Raw genomic sequence first — 19,170 nt, 5'->3', positions numbered from 1 at the left:
GTGAAGATTAAAAAAAAAAAAAAAAAAAAAAAAAAAAAAAAAAAAAAAAAATTGTACACCGTCAATCCATAAAAAAATATCAAAGACTACCGGTACGCCACATAGTTTGTCCCACTGTCATCATCATCCAACCAAAAGAAGAGAAGGGAGGAAGAAAAGGTATATTATTTAAATCAAATCACAGCACCCCTAGAACTCTGGCAATCACATCGTCATAAAACTGCCTCTGTATCGACGCACCGAACTCGATACACCTTATCAATGGCCTCAGCTCGATCAACAAGGCGGTCAACAAGCCGTCCGAAAAGAGTAGCTCGTAGGAATACTTGGACGCCAGGTCGAACCAAATCTGCATGGGAGAGATCTCGGTTGGATCAAGCTCGAATTGCGCCAGTGCCCAGAGAGAGTTGATGTTGATGCCGCTGGCCTGCCAGTGGAAGGTGGGTGCTTGTGTCGTGGTGGGGTCTATTGCCGTGAATACCTCGCGGTCGGTGAAGATGGAGGAGGGTGCGGCATTCATGAAGAGAGCAGTGGCGGTGAGAGCATGGTTATAGGAGTCTTCATGTTCTCCGGGAACGTGGTTGTGGAAATCGGTGTTTGAGAAGTGGTCCCAGCAAATGTTTTCAAGTCTGGGTCAAGTTAGTCGTGCTCTGCAAAAGGTATTTGGTGGATTTGCATTATCGACGGAGGATAGACTTACGCTAAGATCCAGTTGATCACTATCTGTTCTTGTTGAGGTGTCAAGGGAGGCGTCAGGGGGGTGCTTTCAAGTGGCGGCGGCGGGCTGGTAGAGGTCTGTATGCTGGCACCAGAAGAAGAGTTGATGGTGAAGCAAGGCGTGCCCAGGAGATCATGGATGCCCAGCGATACAGTGATGTCGTCGACGTTGATGTGGCCAAACATTTCCGCATCATTCGAGGTCGAAGGCATCAAGGGGTTCTGGTTCAGGTCCAGATCCGACAGCTGCCCGCCGCCGAGCCATTCTTGGGTGTCCAGCTCTGACAAGCCACCCACACGAGTGCCGGGAGACCCTGCGTTTGAAAAGTACGTTGAGTCGGCCTGCGGATATGTGGGCTGGAGGTGCTGCTCACTCGTCCTCAGTAGATCCCGGATGCCGTCATTCTCCCTCCGCATCAGCGACGTCTCCTGCTGGGCCTGGGTGATGAGGTCTCGCAGCTGAGACACGTCCAGCTCCAGCTGCTTGACATAGTTTGCCTTTCGCTGGCGGTGCTGGATCTGGGCCTTCCGGACCTGGGCCCGCCGGAGCTGGGCGCGGTCCTTGGCATCGTCCTTGCCGGCGTGTTCATCTGCGTGTCGAAGTCTTGGTTCAGCGTCCATCTTCATCTTCTTCCTGCGCTGCACCCGGGATCTATATCTGGAGCGGCAGACCTCTCGGGACGGTGAAACTCGATAAAGAAAAGGCATAGCGTGGATAAGTAACGAGTGGTAGTGCAGTGCAATGGGGATTATGGCTTGACTTGAAGCGCAACGCCCAAGTACAAGATTCCAAACTTTAAGTGGGACCGGCCGTCATGAATGGAATCAGAGCAGCGCCCACAAAGCAGGTGTGAGTGTGAATGTACAGGCAGACTGAGAGGCAAGGCATAATTGGGTCCTCGCGAGAGCGACTGGCTCCCTCTTATAAAGGCATAAAGACGACGCTGGCTGCGCTGCCGAGCAATGATTTGAGATGGCCAAACCGCTAGCCGGCCGCTCTCGCCCACATCGCCAGCAACACCGGCTATTCCAAATCACGAAGCACTTGCTCCTGGGCTGCATTTGATGACCGCCACGGCCAGACCCGCCGCCAGCAGGGCGATCGCCTGCAAAGCGCCGATGGCAGTCCCTTGCAGTCCCTTTTCTCGCTGTAATCATTAATTGAGCCGCCCGTGCAGCGCCCAGGATGTCGCCTGCCAGCTGATTCTCGCCTTGTGTCATGTCCCCCCCTTAAGTGCATCTGCCTCCCACCCCCATCGATGGGAGACTTGCCTAGCCGCCACGGGCACAAAACAATGGAATCACGCCTCTGGACGACTGCAGCGGCTCAACAAAGCAGAATTCAAGCATAAAATAGGCCGTGCATGCGGGGAGACGAAATGTGGAAACGCGTCAGCTAGCACTCACCGGCATCTTGATCTGCCTCGTGGTCCTCTGCAATTTCTTCGTCTTGCAGCTCGCCGGTCGAGCTGGGGCTGGTCGTCTTCTTGCCCTTCTTCTTGTGGCCGTCGCCCTCCTTTTCCTTCTGCTTGCTTCGCTTCCAGAAGGACGTGAACGAGGGCCGGTCAGCGCCTGCGGGCTCTGCGTCCATGGCGCCGGACAATCAATCAGTCAATTGCGACAACGGCCTGTGCGGCAATGCAAGCAGCGCCACCGACAAGTGACAGCAGATATCTGGTGATTGAGCCGGATGAGAGCAAAGACAACTGGCAAGGTCGACCGAGCGACACCAAGCACGGAGAAATGAATGAATCGCCGTGACAGGCCCTTCAGCCTTCTTTGGGCCTTGTGTAACGATTCGCTTTCCCCAGACAAGTCAAGCCTCGAGCTGCTCCGAGCAATTGACCACCAGATGCAACAATAAATCTCCGAATGGCTGTCGCGCGCTGCCGTCCTATGCGAAGGAGGGGGCAAAGAGTTTTTTCGACTTTCACGAGCTAAACGCAAATTACGTGGTCAAGGTAGCAAAAAGGAAAGGTTGAAAAGGCTGGCGATTTGCATTTTAGTCGGCTTCGTTTTGCGGGTGAGCGTTTGGAACCGCCAATTGCCGGATAGCGGGCCATTCTAGGTATCTGCTACTTTGACACCCGAGGATCTAAGAATTTCCATACCGCTACTACTGCAATAGCCTCAGTGTGAGAGAGTACTAGGCAAACTGACGCCGCAGAATGAATTGATTGCTTATTAGCGAGCTTAGCGTTGCCTTCTCATTGGATGCAAAATAGCAGCCGCTGAAGACTGCTGACGATTTTTTTTGGAATTTAGCGCGCGGCCAGACTATACAGTCAGTGGTTTACAGTGCCCGCTCTGTAAACTATAGCGCTAGAAATTCTAACCACAGCACTATTCCTTCATTCCAAATATCTCCTCCCGATAGTCCCATCAGACTTCAAAGGTACTGGGTACCTCCCACCCCTCGGAGAACCAAAGAACGCTAAATGCCGACGAAACCCAAAATTCCCGTCGTAATAGTCGGGGTATAAACACTGACAAACATCCTGATAAGCAGAAAGGATTACTACGTTCGTTTCTAGAGGACGGGAGAAAGGATTACGCCGACCAGAAATCTCAAATAGTGAACGAAAGAGCACAATCTACAGTACGGTCGGCTCAACTTTGTATAACAACTACAGCATTAGCTCCTATAGCGTTGCAGCGCTTCAGTATAGTATATGCACTCCTTTCATGATACTAGTAAGAAAGAATAAAAATAGTGTAGTATTTGTAACCCTCTGGTAAATATCCATAAGCGAACCGAGATGCAAAGTATTTGAAATACTTGCTTACAACCTTTTTCTCGGCTCATCGCCTACCGCTTTCTGACAGATGACAGACGGCATTATAAAACAGCCAAATATTATCATCTGCCTCCTATTTGTGGTAAAAGAATAGCTACTAGATTAATTGAATATAGTTGAAGCATAGGACAAGGGACATGCATCTTGAATAGGTAGGATGAAGAAGACAACTTTTTTATATTCATTTAATTTAAATCATCCCTGCACCAACGCTACACATGACTGCAACATGCATCGAACGATAAAACTTAAAAATCAAAACGCGCAACAAAAACCAATTGTTCCTTTTTGCCAACTCCTCGCTAAGAAAAAGAAATAAAAACAAAATACGCAGTAACATGAAAACGGCAATAGCAGCATGCCCAAACAGGGGATGCCACTGATGCGCCCTAGGCCATATGCTCTTTTTGTGAATAAGCACGATGCGGGCCCTCCCTCCTCCTTTGGGTCCTAGTATATAGTAGGCCATGTCCTAGCAATTCCTGAAATAGCAAAACATGGATAAGGTTCCGAGATGTGGAAGAGATTCCAAATAAAGAGACAAGAGTTTCATCCATCACATCGTGTTTCGGGTATATCCGTCCGTTCACATTCGTTTATCGGGGCTCTTACTCAGAGTAGTCGCTCTCGCTATCAGTAGCGGTGCCCTCCTCAAGGCCTTCCAGGGCATCATCGTCCTCGTCATCCTCAAAGTCGTCGCTGTCTTCATCGTCTTCTGCGTTCAAGCCCGGGATTGATTTCCAGTTCACGTAATCTTGTGTAAGCCAGCGTTTGCTAACCGGTAGCTGGTATGGGTCGAATGGGAAATATGGGTCCAGTTGATGAAAGCTCTCCTCCTGGGTATCAAAACCAGAGTCTCGCAGGGCGCCTCCAGTGGAGTAAGTCGATGACAAGAATTGTGTCAAGCGGATGCGCTTATTGCTTTCAATCAACGGATACGCATACATGAAGTTGAGTCGGTGTGCCAGCTTGGCAAACTCATCGACGATGACCGGTGCGCAGACCTTTAATGGGTTGAGTTTGCCAAAAATGTGCGTCGAAAGATCTTTCCTTGCCGACCCAATCCACTCAAGGTCTTGGCCAATGTAGGACGCTGGGTCTTCGGGGTCGACAAACTCCGGGGCAGACACCACCAGGTCTTGCCAGCGGAAGCAGAAGATGTAGAGGGTAGCCTGTACGAGGCTGTAGTAGGGGTGGAATCGCTTGAGATCTGGACCGCGGCACAGGGGCTCATATTTCCGGCGGTACTGGTCCAGGTGATGGATCAAAAGCATAAAGATTGTACGCACTAGGTGGCGCGGTACCAGTGCTCCCCGAGCAACAAAGCTTGCCAGGTAGGCGGCAGCGGCCTGCTTCAGAATGTTGGGCGTGTTGCTCTGGAAGGCACTGGCGATGAGCTGACCGCAAAAGGCGTCAGTCAGCCGCTCGTGTTGCTGTGCAAAATGAAAGATGAGAAATTGTGTATGTCGTGATTTGTATGTCGGCAATACCATCTGATCAAACTCGCGTAGGATCGTCGTGAACATGTCAAACGCTTTATCTGACCCAGGGTTTGCAAAGTGTGGCGTGTAAATGTCGAAAAGCGTATCGAGCATCGAATCCATCTTCTCCACGCTGTCCTTGAGAGTCTTGATCCGAACGGCCTCTTGATCGTAATCCAAGTCGTCGCTATCAACAGATTCGGTATCACTATCGTCATCCGCCTCGTCTTCCCAGCCTGCCGCATCTTCCTGAGCGTTCTCGCGCAACGCGTACATGACGGCGGCTGTGATGTCGTCATCCGTGTCTTCCAAATCCAGTTGCATCTGTGAGTCGATCTTGACAACGCGATCGAGTATCATATCATAGACATCTTCCGCCAGATCAGGCACGTACTCCTTGACTTGGAGGAGGTTGTGGATGTAGGCCATGTGGACTCTCATCGAATCGTCTAGGAACGGAAATTTGGTTCTAAGCAGGTTTTCTAAAACGGAGATGGCGGATGGAAACATCCTGAGGAGGTACTGCAGAGTCGAGTGCAGCCTCTCACGCATTGTGACGCGCGGGACCTCGGGGAAATCAGGGACTCGCCACGCGGATGGGCGCGTGTCGTGGAATTTGCCCACAATCATGTTCAGGACTTGGTTGAGATAGGAGCCTTGCGCGCTGACTAGAGCGGCGAGAAAATGTGTAAATACTTTGACAAAGGCTGCATCTCGCCCCAGCCATGAGCAGTTAAGGATCGCCTTCACCAGACCATTGCAGTCCTTGCTCTTTAAGATGGGAATACAGCCGGTCAACGCCATGAGGTAAACCTGAAGTTCGTGAGGCTTCAACGTATCCTCTTCTTCTCCGACTATCGGCGGCAGATATCTCTTTTTATCGTTGGCAAACATCTCCTTCAACCCATCATACTGGCCGTCATCTCCTCGCAGATGGGCCTCCAGCGCCATCCGCACTTCTAATTTTACTTCGTCCATGGTCCGCCGGCCGACTTCGTACGTCACATTCTTTATATCGTCGAAGAAGACCTTGCGCCGTTTGCTGGACGCGTCTTGAGCCTCGGGGCTCTCGCTGAGCTGTTCGTGCTGTTCTTTCCTGCGGCCCAGAAGTGAGGAGGGCTTGAGTATAGATTTCACCGGAGGAGTGTTCCTGGGCAGAGTGCCAGTGAGGCTTCTAGGCGCTGGACTGAATGGTCGCATGAAGGCGGTGTCAATAGTCGATGATGATTAAGAATACAGCGAGGCGCTGGCGAGAATGGAGGGCGAAATTGTCGTGACGCTCGTTATGGGGAATCTAGCAATGCAAGAAAAAATATGGGAAAAAGAATCATTCCCAGCTACAGGGCTCTTAGCGATACGACCAGGCTCTCGGACAAGCTGAGGCCCATGACTTGAGCTTCGCCGCGCTGTAAGGATACGAGATAATTGCAAACTGAAACGCAGGTGAATGGATGATGCTGAAAGAGAACCCTAGACAGCTGTGGCAACGTCAATGCTGGGCGACATGGATTCTTTTTTTCCTGCACATTAAGCGGTAGCAGGGAAGATTTTCAATCAAGTGGGGTCTCCGCACGTGCCTCGCAACCAAGTCGGCTTAGGCAGCACTCGGTTGGTCCGTGCGGCGCTTCGGAGTCTGGAATATTCTTGCGCCACCTACGGAGTGCTTTGTACCGAGCATATATCTCGGCATTTGTTAGAGATGTATGCACCTACCTATTCTTTATCACATCTGCATTGCGCTGTTGTGCTACCGGGCAATCGTCACATCTCTTTTCTATCTCGAGACTCTTTTCTTTCTCTCATATCGTGTCATACAAAAGGCTACTAACGAACCAAACTAACGCTATCGCGATGCCGTATTACTTGACTACTACGTATGTACAGCGGGCGAGTTACTAGAAGCAAGGATTGTCGGAAGAGACTGGCATTGGACATATCAAAAGTGGCTGCATGAACTACGTCGGATCTTCAACAGCCCAGGCAGGGGCTGCATGGGTGTCACATACGTCATTAATGGCAGTCAAACCACGAGAAATGATGCGGAGAGGCCCCGTGTAAACTGGACATACTTGTAATGTAGTAGCAGACCATATCCGATGTTCCAACTCCGTAAATTCACAATCTGGACCCCATGCATATCCGTTGTCCTGCTTAGCAAGCCCTTAATTCCCTACTGCCGAAAAAAAGATGTGTGCCGCATCTCAAGACCGCTCTTGAGTCGACAAGTAAAGCTCCGAGGGTAGAATCTAATTGTCTGATCGCCCATTTGTAGCTGAAGCCCATACAACTAAAGAAAAAGAAAGAAAGAAAGAAAGAAAGAAAGAGTCGATTCCATACATTTTAACGAGAGAGTAGCGGAATTGTATAGTTCATCTCCTCTCGTTGTTGCCCAATCCCTTCACACTTCATATACGCCGATAATGTTGCAAACTCCAAGTCAGATAAGCCAAGTATTCGTGCTAGTACTTTTACACGTCGAGTTTTGAGCTGATAGCTAGACACCAGTAGTCATGCGAGATCTTGAAATTACCTCGGAGGCCAAGGCCTATATCACTTCTGGCGATTGGAGGGGAGGCTTGGCTGACTGCTCCTGGTAGAAGCTGTCAACTGGTCCAGTTTCAGCCCTCCGGTAAAGCTCTTCTAGTAGCCTTCACCAGCACCTGCTCCATTATGGCCGGCGTGGGAAGCATACATGTAGTTCGGATCGGTAGCGCCTTCAGCAGGATTCGCTGCTTCAGGAGCAGCATACTCGGCACCGGATGGGCCAGGTTCAGCCTTTTCGCCAGGGATCATGGCGCCTCCCCAGTTGTTGTTGTTATTCTCCATGACGCGCTCTCGGTTCGATTGGTTTTGTTGCTAGTTTCACATCACCCTGTTAGGACATGCCCTCTCAAGAAGAATTACCGGCAGAATAGATGCTTACTTCACGGTACTTGGACAGATACACTTTAAGAGCTTCAGCATAGTTCTCGAAGCCCAAGGAAGTCATGGCGAATAGAATATCCTCGCCATTGACGGTTTTGCGCTTTTCCTGCTGGCATTTTTCGGAAGCTAAAATGAATCATGTTAGTGTTTCCATAGGATAAGAAATTCCTCAAAAAAAGAAAGCCAGCAAGGTATAGACGTACCCTCACTAGTAATGAAGGAGATGAACTCGCTCACACACTCCTGCATGCACTCCTTTGCTTCCTTTGCAATTTTGGCATTATCGGGAAGGGCATTCTTCATAATTCGAGCAACTGGCGCAAAATTTCGAATGTTAGCGTCCACTTCATCAGATTTGTCCGTCTTGGACGCCCGCGACGCCTCCGACACATTGGAGAAAGAAGAGTGAGACATGGGAAAGCTATGCAAGGCTGAGAAAAAAGATGGGCAGCTCGACATGCATGAGGCGAGCAATCATGATTCGAGAATGGCGGCCCAGGGGGGGACAATAAAGACATACCATTGGCTATAGGTAACCACCGATCTTGCTCCTTGACACCTTCAAACTCATAGCCAGCTCCGGCGTGGGGATCCTGGTTATCATTCATTTGCTCTTCGTCGGGTGACTGTGCACCTTGGTCGACATCCTTTGGAGGAGATTGAGGGGAGTCGGACATATTTGGCTACCTGCAGCGGCTGCTAGCGTCTTGTATAATCTTCGGGTTGGTACAGTTCGGGAGGTTTCGCGATGATGTGTCCCCCCTGGCCACGTCGCAGAGATGAGGCTTGCCTGATACGTCGAGAGGGGCGTGTGCAGTAGAAGATGCGTCAATCGTCACAGCCCGCGAGGGATCTTGGCTGCGGGAGGCTTGGGTCTGCCCTGGCTGAATGACACTGGAGCTATGACGCTCCCTTGGCGTATGTATGTATGTAGGTATGTATGTATGGGCTGGCGAGCCGGTTGGGAGAGAATATGCCTGGTTGGAGGGGAATTACTGGAGGGGGAGGGGGTGGGCGAGGGTAAGAAAAAAAAAACCAGGGCCCGCAATCGCAAGAGTTTCCAGTCGATTGGGAGAGGGGAGCAAAACAAAAAGGCAGATTCGTCCCAGCGGTGCTCCCACAAGGGCGTGAGTGGATCAAGCTGCTTCTCAGCGTGGGCCTTTTGTCTTCTGACTATCGCAACGCCCGAGGATCTCGATGGCTTCAAGGTCTCCGGCCCGGACGACAGACGCCGCGGCAGTGACGAGGTTCGGCGACGGGGGGAGTGCGCGTTGGACAGACGAGGTCTTCGCGCCTGCAAACGGCAACGGACTGACTGCGGTGGCGCGGCGAGGTTACACAAGAGCGCAGGGTTCCGGGTCTGTCAACTGCGTCAGGACGAGATGCTCGCCGAGCGAGTCTGGAGTCTAGGGAGCGTCTTACGGCTTGCGGGATGCGCACAGGAGGGTGTATTGAGCTGTTTGCTATGCGGCTGGCGTGGGTGCATCTGGATGTGGAGTGCAAAGAGGAAAAAGAAGGACGAGGCTAGTGGTCGACAGCAGCGCGATGTTGTCGGCCGGAATAGCAGTAGCAGCGGGAACCTGGCGGCGAGGTAGCGCGGTACTTTGCGCAGCTAGCCCTGTACCAAGGCGAAGTGTTGGGTGGGCGCTGCGGCAGTGACAGTTCCCGTACAGGTTTATCGATAATGGGGGGAGCCAATCGCCCAAGGTACCCCTCCACAGCCTACTGCACGCTGAATGACCAACTACATTAGCGGACAGCATGGCCCCAAAGCCGAGCTACCTTGAGCTCCTCGATTCGTACTAGCAGCGCTGGTATCTAGAGCTGAGCTGGGCGTATTCCGCTACTACTTGACTGGATGGTACAGGTGATTACAGGCGGGTTGGGGAAGCTTCAGCTACCAAGAGAAGCTTTGCGCCTAATGGACACAACGTAGAAAATCCGATATCACAGGGGGCCTGTGAAGTGATGGCTACACAGGTATTCCCCTTTTCAAAATTATTGTTAGGTAGTGATGCACGGGTGTCTCGTCTACTACCTCCATAAACAGGAATTTCTACTACTCATCAGTAAAACAGTCTGGTAGGTATTTGCATGGTGCTTGACGCCAGCATCTCGCTCAAGGATACAGGCCCACCACACTTATACGAGCAGCATGCGCAAATCATCAGGCCACAGACACGCCTATCCTGAGTAGCTCGACGTAATCCTAGTTTGGGACATCGCATATAAGCTCTAGCAATGGCCAACAGCAGGACTAATGATCCTCGTCCAGGTCGTCACAAGAGGGTTGCACCAGGTCATCAGAGGCGGTGAGTTGAGCAGCTATCCGCGGTATCAGTAGCCTACAACTCCTTCGGATGGCTGAGTTACCTCCATCGGGAGAAAACTAAACCAGAGGATATCAACAGACACATGGAAGGTCAGAAAACAAAACTCCCGCCACCCCTGTCCTGGTCCAGTAGAAGGGAAAAAAGCGGTGCTCCTTGTATCAGCCACCCTGGCCGGCGGTACTTCGCGATGCATGTCCGACTAGCCTTGCGGCTGTGACGTCGTCGCAAAGAAGTAGCACTGCAAGCCAGCCCACGACGACGGTAATGAGATGGTGGGCTCCTGCGGTTGCTCATTTGACAATGGCTTGCAGGCCATGGCCAGCGCCCGCTAAAGCAAGCCTCTCCCTCAGGAACCCGGTGGCTGAGAATCAGGCCCCCAACAAGAGTTGACAAGTCATTGGGCCGCAGTTGTATGTCTGCCCAGTGGTTGGCTGATTGACCGACCCGGAACACCGCGAACCACGACCCGGCTCTCGACAACTACTCGGGCATTGGGCAGCTGTTTGGGCCAATGGTGACGCTCCCGCAAGAAACGGCGAGCCTGTTGGTCCCTTTTGAACCAGGTACAGATCCGCCAGAGGCGGTTACATGCATTCTGTGGTAACCTCTGAAAAGACGCCATTTCGCCCTTTTCAAGCAGCTCGAAACAATCTCTCTGAGACGCTCGCTGTGCCTTGCCATGTCGCGGTTTATTCTATCAAAGGCGAGACCCGTCCACTGATTGGGCAGCAAGGAAAAAAGCCTTTGCCCTTTGTACTGCCCTTGTCCCTGCACATTGCTGATGGCTAGCCGGCTTGCTTGATGGGATGGATGGCTGATGAGTTGGCTTGAAGCCCAGCAGCACTGGCTTGGGCACGAAGCAAAAGACGTACGCGTAAATAGTCTGTGTTCCATCGATGCACACAATCATCGCCTCGACGTAATATACCTGGCACTGCACCTGAAATTATTCGGTGTTGGATGCCGCAGGCAAACTAAGCCTAATCGATAGTTTCCTGCGTCTGCGCTCTTATCCTCCATCGGCCGGATCTTTTGTCTTTTTTTGTAGGTATTTGCGTGCGTGTAAGAGAAATGGCGAGAGAGAGTCACGCATCTAGTTGCAGCAATGCCTAATGGCAGCAAGTACACAGTAGGCGCAGCGTTGTCGGTGGAGGTGGTAGCACCAAGATGGGCTTGTAATACTCACACGAGGTAAGCCGTTGCTTGAAGCCTCCACAGCTGCAGTTCGCAGAAATCGCCTCATGTCAGTATCCGCTACTAGCTGTTAGCAGCCCCCAATGGTCACCCAAGGCACACTCAAGCTGGCGAGTCCCCATCGATGCATATCCCGAGTACCTAGCGGCCTTTTTCTCTCTCTTTCATTTGCGCGCGGGCTTCTCTGTCCGACTCCGGCTAAGCGACGTAACATTCTAGAAACCATTCCACGCTTCTTTCAAGAACGCAGTTTCGAACGAGGCGTCACAAGCAAACATACGAGCCGTTGGCGGAAGGGAAACTATCGACGGCAGAGTGAGTACCCCACTCCTGCATTCTTAAGCCGGACTGATACATTGCGGATGGGTCTTCATGTACTCCGTATGTACGTCCTTTAAGATTCTCGTGTGTCTGGATTACGATTCCTAAGCCTCGATGTTGGGCGAGTCGAGGAGAGTGGCAGCACTCCCTTGTCGGATTAATCGCGAGGAAAAAAAAAATGGCTTTCGCCGTGGCTTGCCACTTGGCAACGGCATCCTCATGCTGGATCATACGGCATGCAGGTATGCATTGACGACGAATTTTGCGAGGCGTATACTCCTTCAGGCAGTCCATGGGAATATAGGTTCGGTGACGGATATACTCGTTAGTGTGATATACAGCAAGGCCAACACCGGCATGCTGCTTCCGTTGGGGAGGATTGTTGGCAATGTAAAGTGACCTGTACGCATCCAAGCCTCCTCAGGATTGCAAATCCATCAAATTACACATACTGCCTGTATTATTAAAAGACACTCAGAATCGCGTCCGTGGATCCTTGCATGCATCAATGCAATTAATCCTCATGTGCTGCATCATTGCTCAGAGGTGCGGCTGCAGCAAGGTTGAGGCTGCATGTTGTTGGGCACTGAGGCGCCATCAGCACAGGGATGAATTCCGAGGGGCTGAACAGCCGGGCATTAAGAGGATCCTTTAAATGCCAAGATTTGCTGTATGCGTCCTCAATGGGGCATGGCCACGTATGAGTGAATCATGCTGCGTAATGAAATTGAATGATGGAGTAAAAATCATGTTGTTGATATCGTGGATCAGCAGTGCATCGAGGATATAATCCATAGTAATCAAATGTGGATTGTGGATGATGGGTTCTGTATTGTTGCTGGTAGATGGTTATGCTCTTGCCTAGTAACCGCACACAGGTGAGAAGTGAAATCTGATATGGCTGAGGTTTGCCTTGTTTTCCTTTGTTTTTTTATTAAATGCGATAAGCTGTTGGGTGTTTCTCTCACTGCTGCACTACTTGGACGTTATTCTTTTTCTGTTGGCATGGCGCATAGAGATTAGCTGGCTGCTGACGCTTGAAGAAAGATGTGGCATAAACAAACCTTCCACTTATCCAACTCATCCTGCTTGCTCTTGTACTGCTTTACTAAATCATCGAGGACCTTCTTCAGCCCCTCCTGATTTGTCTGCAGTGCCGGTACCACATCCTTCACCGTTCTCTCTACGAGCACACCATTGATCAAACGGAAACACTTTCGATCTTCCGCAAGCGGCTCCAAGGTTTCAAGAACCAGCCTAGAATGGTAATGAAATCAGCGGTGTGATATTGATATGTAGGAGTGCAGTGAGGCTTAATGATGGGGGCCATGAATAGGGCAGATGTGAGACCTGGCTTGAAAGCGCGGGGGGCCAAAAGTTCGTTGCGTGAAGCACCAGAATAGGGGAAGGGAAGAGGTGAAAGGAGAGCAAGTGAAAGGAAGAAACGAACTTGTGCTCTTCAGCTTCCTGCTCAATGTCGCCGATTTTTGAGGCGATCTGCTGTAACGTATTCTTGAAATTCGAGTAAGTTGTTTGGAGATCTAGAACATGCTCAGCAAAGTGAAAATGAGATGAGAGGTAGGCGGGGGGTTGGAAGTTAAGCCGAAGACAAATATCTCTCTCCGATGAGCACATACCCTGCTGCTTCTTAGCAGGAACCTGCTGTGATGACGACATGATTATCGCTGTGGAAAAGAAAAAAAGATACAGAGGCCCGAAGAGAGAGGCCCGCTATCTCTGATGCGCGATGTATGTCGAGGTCGAGTTTCTGTGGCCATGCCGCGCCACTGCAACCTCAGCACCGGTTGATTCCCGGCACTGGCATCGCCATTAGTGGGCAGCCCCAGCGGGACGAGTCGCCCAAGCTTTTCTCCAGATCAACATCCGCCTGCGAAATAATCGATTCGATCCACTACAAAAGTACATTAAATCGAAATCTGCGGTTGCGCTACAATCAATTCAAGATGCATCCTCCTTTGCACACAATGAATGCTCTTCGTAAGAATCCATCCTTCCTCAAAGCAATTATATTCCGCCCTTTCATCTAACACCAGTCTCCCAGCTTGCGAAGACATTATTGCCGCTCTCGAAGAATGCCACGCAAAGGGCTTCATGCACAAAGCCACAGGCGCCTGCAACGATGAGAAGAGACTGGTAGACAAGTGTCTGCGAGAGGCGCGATCCGCAAAGCAAGCCGAGAACAGGACCGCCGCGAGAGCAAAGCGAGATAAGCTCAAGGAACAGCAGCGAGAGCTGGGTCTCTAAGAGATATATATACGCCAAGGGACCCTTTGTCATATCGCCTCCCAACTCAACCCTTGCTGTACAAGTCTTTTATCCTTCTCTACGCATACATCTTTGCTTCCTTTTTCATGTATTATATAGCCATATTATGTTACTCACGACCGGCGTTGGAAAATAAAAAGGACAATCTGGTGGCAAGAATAGCCATTTTATCTTATCAATTTACAATTTTTCTTCTTCTTCCAGGAAGCATGCAAGAGACCGCTTGGAAACAAATTTGGCGCAAACTTGGGAATTAACGAATTGCTGAGGTTTATTTAGTAGCTATACATATTTTATCCCTCTTCACTGATCAACGACTACGCCAGGATGCCCCCCCAGTTAAGCAGCCGCTCGCAGCGCTTTGCCAAAAGTGTAGAGGCCAAAGAGTGAGATGATGCTGAGCACAATAGGAACGGGCTTCCTGCCGCGGATTGCTCGAGGAATGGATGAGAATCCCAGGATGGCGGAGGCGAGAAAGCTTAGTTCTACGCCGTAACTCGCATTGGTGGCAGTGCGATATCCGCCGACGCCGTCTGACAAGACACGTTAGCTAGGATTCGAGCCGAGGCTGGTAAATCACATACACAAGATGCCAACCAGAGAGCCAGCGGCAATGGAGGGAACAGAGCCAGTTCTGGCAAAGCCAATGGCACCGCCGCCGAAAGTGACGGTTCCCAGAATAAAGGATGTCGTAGCCAGCGGGGAAGATGTTGCCGCCTATAATAGAGAGATTGATGTCAGTCGATTTGCACCCCGCCGAATTTCCAACTCTACGCCGGGCAATTGAGCCTCAATGACTTACCATGATGAACTGTGTTGTATCGCGAAAAGTTGAAAATGCCTTTTCTCAGCTTCAAGCCTCAAGTTTAATGCAATTTCTCAAGACGGACAAGATGGAGTGTCTTTATATCCCGAGGGCGTCGGTGCTCGGAATCGAGTGAGGCCGCAAACGCATTGACGTGATTGATAGATCAGGGCACGTGGGGCGCCCCCAGGATTCCAAGATTCCGAGCCAATCACAGCTCGCCGACCTGCTTGGAGCTTTCGTGGCCGCAATTGTACCAAAGTACCTTTGAGGCCAGACTAAAGTGCTTCCAAGCAGTTGAATATCGATATCATCACGAGCTTCAATTTCTCTTCAGAACAAAACCCAACCCGCACGCTGCCCCAAACTCGCCCGCCATGGCCCCCAAGAAGAACGCGGCTCAACCGGCTCCTTCAGCCGCTGCGACCACCCAAATTGACACCACAACCGCGGGCTCTGTCCCTGCGACTCAACCGAAGCCATCATCGACATTGGCCAAGAACACCCCGGCGAATTGGGACAAGGTGCTGCAGAACATCTACCAGTATTACATGAACGAAACTCCACAGCGAACGAAGCTCATCGACGTGTTCCTCGCTTTCATCGCGGTCGTGGGCGCACTGCAATTCCTCTACTGTATCTTGGCCGGCAATTATGTATGTAGCAGGAGAGCTAGATGATGTGCTTCTTAGGAGGACTGGCCTGATGCTAATGCTTCATCGCAGCCTTTCAATGCTTTCCTCTCTGGTTTTGGAGCAACTGTTGGACAGTTTGTCTTGACAAGTACGTCCTCTTACCCTGTTTCTTACCAACCGAATTGTTCGATAAAGAGTGCCTAACAAGAAGCTAGTCTCGCTACGTATACAGACGGCGGCCGCGAACAAGAGCGATTTCCCAGAGGTATCTCCTGAACGGTACGATTTACATAATCCAATTCAATCCACCGAGCTGATAAAATGCATCAATGTGCATATGTGCGCGTGTCCTAGTCGTTGTGCTAACAGACGATTTACAGAGCATTTGCCGACTACGTTGTCTGCAGTCTGATACTACATTTCTTCTGTGTCAACTTCATCAACTAAGCAGCGGTTGGAGCAGCGGTCGCGCGTTGCGTGGTGGAATGACGACTTCAATAAAGCATATGACACGGGTCGTATAAAACATGGCAAATTTCCTCAATGATATCCACGGGAGAGTTTACCAAGAGGGAAGGAGAAAAAGCAAATGTGACCCTAGCCAAGCAAGTAGGGAATCCTTTTTTTTTATCAAGAGAAATATATCAAGTCAAATTTCATGCTCTATGCTCCGCCACTGTCAACTTCATCTCCTTTTGGTTCGGCCTTTGGTGGACCACCAGCTCCCTTGGGAGGCGGCGGTACGCCTGTGCCTTTGCTCTTGGGCGCATTGTCTAGCGCTATACTCTTTTGCTCTTCTTCCCTGAGATAGTCGGCCATGAAATCATTGTTGGCAACATGACGCTCCTTCTTCTTCCCACCTCGTGGCGTACCACCCCGTGGAGGCGCACTCGTAGGCGCTGCGTCAACAATCTGGGCGGGCACCAAAAAGTCGCCTCCCGTAGGCGGCGGCGGCGGAGTGCTGGTTTCTGTTGAGATGTATTCGTTTGACCTCTTCTCGTTAAACTCGCCGTCGAACATTGTTTCTCCGGGGGCGTTGACGGGCTCGCTCAAGGGGGCTGGTAACCGGTGCAGCGCGCCGTAGCCCAAAGTACATCCCAGAGCTCCATCTCCGCCCCAGCTTCGGCTAGGCTGTATCGTGACTTCGCGCGCGACGTTGTACTCGTTATTGTAAACGTATAACCGGAGCGGCCGTCCGATAAAATCTTCGACAAGCTCGCCAAGGGCACTTTCACCATGCAATGCGCCTTCGGGGCTGCCAAGGATGTAATCGCTGTAAGGTAGCAGCCCAGCAACATCAGCTGGTGAGTTGGCTGGCACATCAAGCACGTGCCAAATGTTGGCCGCGAGCGAGATGGGCGCGAACTGAAGAGCAAGTCCCAGCGAAGCGGTATCCACGGGCACCGGAATGTGCATTTCTCTTACACGTTGGCCCTATACAAATTCAAATGGCATCAGATTTCGTCGCTCTCTTCTCTTTTGGCGTTTCATATTCAAGGACCAATGTATACCTTTGCGCTCCACAGTCCAAAAGTTACAGTTCCGCCGGCGCAGTTTTGTACTTCTTGGGCGAACAAGCTTGGGTCGGGATTATCCTGCGCCAATCAGCACTCGATCGCCTGCCAATCACAAGGGGTATTGGTGTGTACAATTGGTCTCCCGTTGATTCCAACGATATAATCAAACCAGGGCTCAATTGGTAGGTCGAGGTTCGTGTTTCGCAGCACCTGGAAGCCAAACGAGTCGCGATCGTGTTGATGTTGCGGGGCATCGCCGTCCAGGCGGGACATGAAGCGGTTGAGTGCGTTAAACATGGTCGCCGGAATGTCCCCTGCCGCTATCCGAAGCTAAGATATAAGTCGTGATGTAAGAGAGAAGTAGCTGGGAATCCGATACTGCGAGTTTCATGAAAAAGAAGAGTGACGTCGAAGCTCACCAAATGAGCTTGCCGCAAGCTGTCCCTTGAGATGACAGCCTTGCATAAGTGCCAAGGCACTAGTGGCTTAAAAAGCGGAATTGGAGGTGGATCTGACTGCACTAGCATTCTTGCTACATTCTCAGCCTCGTCTTGAAATTCACTTGTCGTCCTACATGCCATTTTACCAACGCAAAAAGTCGTCTTATGCCTCTCATTATCTAATTTTAACTTCTAGTCAAACCCGTCTTCATTCAAAGTCGATATCTGGTATATAATAACCAACTTTCGTCCTCGCGCGATCCGTTTTGTTCACGCGTCTTACCCCAGACCTCATCAATCCATCTTATTCATTTCATTCACTTTCGTCACGGACTCCATATTAAATAGATTCTTGGAACGCAAACATGACTTCAGCTGAAAATGAGCCGACAAATTCTGTCGAGCTACAACTCGCGCGAGATACCCTCGGTCCTTTCATCGATGCACCAACTGCACAGCTCTTCTTGCCGCAGGCCAGGCAAATTCCCCAAGCTGCGTGGGAGATTATCAGAAAAGTCCTTGAGAAGAATCCTCAAGCAAGAGAAGATGTGGCCTGCCTGACCAAATTATTAGCAGAAGAGAGCCAAGCAGCGCTGGACCTCAATGTGGCTGACCTGGGCGCCAACGATGCCGCGGAGCCTTCCGGCTTCTCATTAAAACCAGCGGAAAGGCTTCCTCTTACAGATAAATGCCATCACTACACAGGCCAGCATGAAGTCCCCTGGGATATCCAAAAGTTTGTTCTTTGTTGCCACAGAAAACTTACCCCCGCTCAGTATGCTAATTAGTCTTATAGATACTTTAGTCAAAGATACTCCATCTTCTCATATTATGATGATGGAGTTCACATGACGGATGACGCGTGGTTTGGTGTCACACCCGAGCCTGTAGCAAAGTGAGTGTCCAATGACATTTCTTCTCTCATAGCCCTTGCTAAGTTCTTCCAGCCAAATTGCATATGAATTGTCTCAAGACCACTATGACCCGAAAAAAACTACCTTGATCGATGCCTTTGGTGGCGCTGGTGGCAATACAATTGCATTTGCTCTATCCGAGCGATGGGAACGTATAATTTCCATCGAACGTGACGCCGATACGCTTGCTTGTGCCCAGCATAACGCTGAGCTGTACGGCGTTGACCCAGGTGCAATCACTTGGATCCTCGGCGACAGCTTTGACTATGTTGATAAGCTCGTTAACTCACCGGAAAAGCTGCATCCGGACCTGAGAGTTGATTTGCAGACCACCATGGTATTTGCCAGCCCTCCATGGGGTGGGCCTGGATATAGAACCGATGAGGTGTTTGATCTGAGTACGATGCAGCCATATAGCCTTCACCAGCTGCATGAAGCCTATAAGAAAATGGACCACCTGTTGTTCCTTCCAAGGACAAGCGACATTCGCCAGATTGCGAAACTCGCACCAGAGGGGCAAAAGCTTGAAGTCATTCAATACTGCGTGGAGGGAGCCAGCAAAGCCATGGGCGCCTATATCCCGGGGGATATTTCACCAGCTTCTGAAGAATGATATCTCATCATTCATCTACGGCATATATAGTTATGAGCGTTTCATCAGTGTTTAAGCAAAGGATTGATACCTATACCCGGGCATATATACATATATTACATTCATCTAAAACTCATTCGGATATTCTATGAGTAAAGTTTTCGCGAAACTCTCTCTCGAATGACATTGGTGGCAAATGCGGCTTGTTGTGT

At 50.6% G+C, this 19,170-nt stretch overlaps 9 protein-coding genes across 9 annotated transcripts; 3 read left to right on the top strand and 6 right to left on the bottom strand.

Annotated features, from left to right (window-relative positions):
- Positions 1-13: 13 nt before the first annotated feature.
- On the bottom strand, positions 14-3,441 carry TrAtP1_004300 (uncharacterized protein). The gene is made up of 3 exons (XM_066112249.1): positions 2,125-3,441; positions 701-1,307; positions 14-629 (listed from the first exon to the last, which is right to left on the bottom strand). Exons 1-3 carry the CDS (start codon positions 2,306-2,308, stop codon positions 179-181), a joined length of 1,242 nt encoding a protein of 413 aa, XP_065968332.1. The 5' UTR covers positions 2,309-3,441; the 3' UTR covers positions 14-178.
- Positions 3,442-3,673: 232 nt separating this feature from the next.
- On the bottom strand, positions 3,674-6,494 carry TrAtP1_004299 (uncharacterized protein). Its single transcript, XM_066112248.1, has one exon. The coding sequence runs from the start codon at positions 6,194-6,196 to the stop codon at positions 4,124-4,126; it is 2,073 nt and encodes a 690-aa protein (XP_065968331.1). The 5' UTR covers positions 6,197-6,494; the 3' UTR covers positions 3,674-4,123.
- A 795-nt stretch (positions 6,495-7,289) lies between these two features.
- Positions 7,290-8,464, bottom strand: TrAtP1_004298 (uncharacterized protein). The gene is made up of 3 exons (XM_066112247.1): positions 8,125-8,464; positions 7,920-8,047; positions 7,290-7,852 (listed from the first exon to the last, which is right to left on the bottom strand). Exons 1-3 carry the CDS (start codon positions 8,378-8,380, stop codon positions 7,637-7,639), a joined length of 600 nt encoding a protein of 199 aa, XP_065968330.1. The 5' UTR covers positions 8,381-8,464; the 3' UTR covers positions 7,290-7,636.
- Positions 8,465-12,733: 4,269 nt separating this feature from the next.
- On the bottom strand, positions 12,734-13,446 carry TrAtP1_004297 (uncharacterized protein; the record flags this gene model as incomplete). Its single annotated transcript, XM_014083862.2, has 4 exons — positions 12,734-12,766; positions 12,834-13,026; positions 13,220-13,310; positions 13,407-13,446. 4 exons carry the CDS (start codon positions 13,444-13,446, stop codon positions 12,734-12,736), a joined length of 357 nt encoding a protein of 118 aa, XP_013939337.1.
- Positions 13,447-13,644: 198 nt separating this feature from the next.
- Positions 13,645-14,278, top strand: TrAtP1_004296 (uncharacterized protein). The gene is made up of 2 exons (XM_014083235.2): positions 13,645-13,767; positions 13,832-14,278. The coding sequence occupies exons 1-2, from the start codon at positions 13,734-13,736 to the stop codon at positions 14,032-14,034; spliced, it is 237 nt and encodes a 78-aa protein (XP_013938710.1). The 5' UTR covers positions 13,645-13,733; the 3' UTR covers positions 14,035-14,278.
- On the bottom strand, positions 14,279-14,977 carry TrAtP1_004295 (uncharacterized protein). Its single transcript, XM_014083861.2, has 3 exons — positions 14,858-14,977; positions 14,640-14,772; positions 14,279-14,588 (listed from the first exon to the last, which is right to left on the bottom strand). The coding sequence occupies exons 1-3, from the start codon at positions 14,858-14,860 to the stop codon at positions 14,395-14,397; spliced, it is 330 nt and encodes a 109-aa protein (XP_013939336.1). The 5' UTR covers positions 14,861-14,977; the 3' UTR covers positions 14,279-14,394.
- A 260-nt stretch (positions 14,978-15,237) lies between these two features.
- Positions 15,238-15,942, top strand: TrAtP1_004294 (uncharacterized protein; the record flags this gene model as incomplete). Its single annotated transcript, XM_014083860.2, has 4 exons — positions 15,238-15,516; positions 15,586-15,643; positions 15,711-15,774; positions 15,876-15,942. The coding sequence occupies 4 exons, from the start codon at positions 15,238-15,240 to the stop codon at positions 15,940-15,942; spliced, it is 468 nt and encodes a 155-aa protein (XP_013939335.1).
- On the bottom strand, positions 15,876-17,441 carry TrAtP1_004293 (uncharacterized protein). The gene has a single exon (XM_066112246.1). It carries the CDS (start codon positions 16,909-16,911, stop codon positions 16,159-16,161), a length of 753 nt encoding a protein of 250 aa, XP_065968329.1. The 5' UTR covers positions 16,912-17,441; the 3' UTR covers positions 15,876-16,158.
- On the top strand, positions 17,442-19,123 carry TrAtP1_004292 (uncharacterized protein). The gene is made up of 3 exons (XM_014083338.2): positions 17,442-18,188; positions 18,249-18,347; positions 18,400-19,123. Exons 1-3 carry the CDS (start codon positions 17,818-17,820, stop codon positions 18,977-18,979), a joined length of 1,050 nt encoding a protein of 349 aa, XP_013938813.2. The 5' UTR covers positions 17,442-17,817; the 3' UTR covers positions 18,980-19,123.
- The last annotated feature ends 47 nt before the right edge of the window (positions 19,124-19,170 follow it).

The sequence above is a fragment of the Trichoderma atroviride genome, chromosome 2 (assembly GCF_020647795.1).
Source record: "Trichoderma atroviride chromosome 2, complete sequence".
Lineage (NCBI taxonomy): Eukaryota > Fungi > Ascomycota > Sordariomycetes > Hypocreales > Hypocreaceae > Trichoderma > Trichoderma atroviride.
Note: the sequence above shows the minus strand (reverse complement) of the source record. Positions and strands in the feature narration are given on the sequence as shown.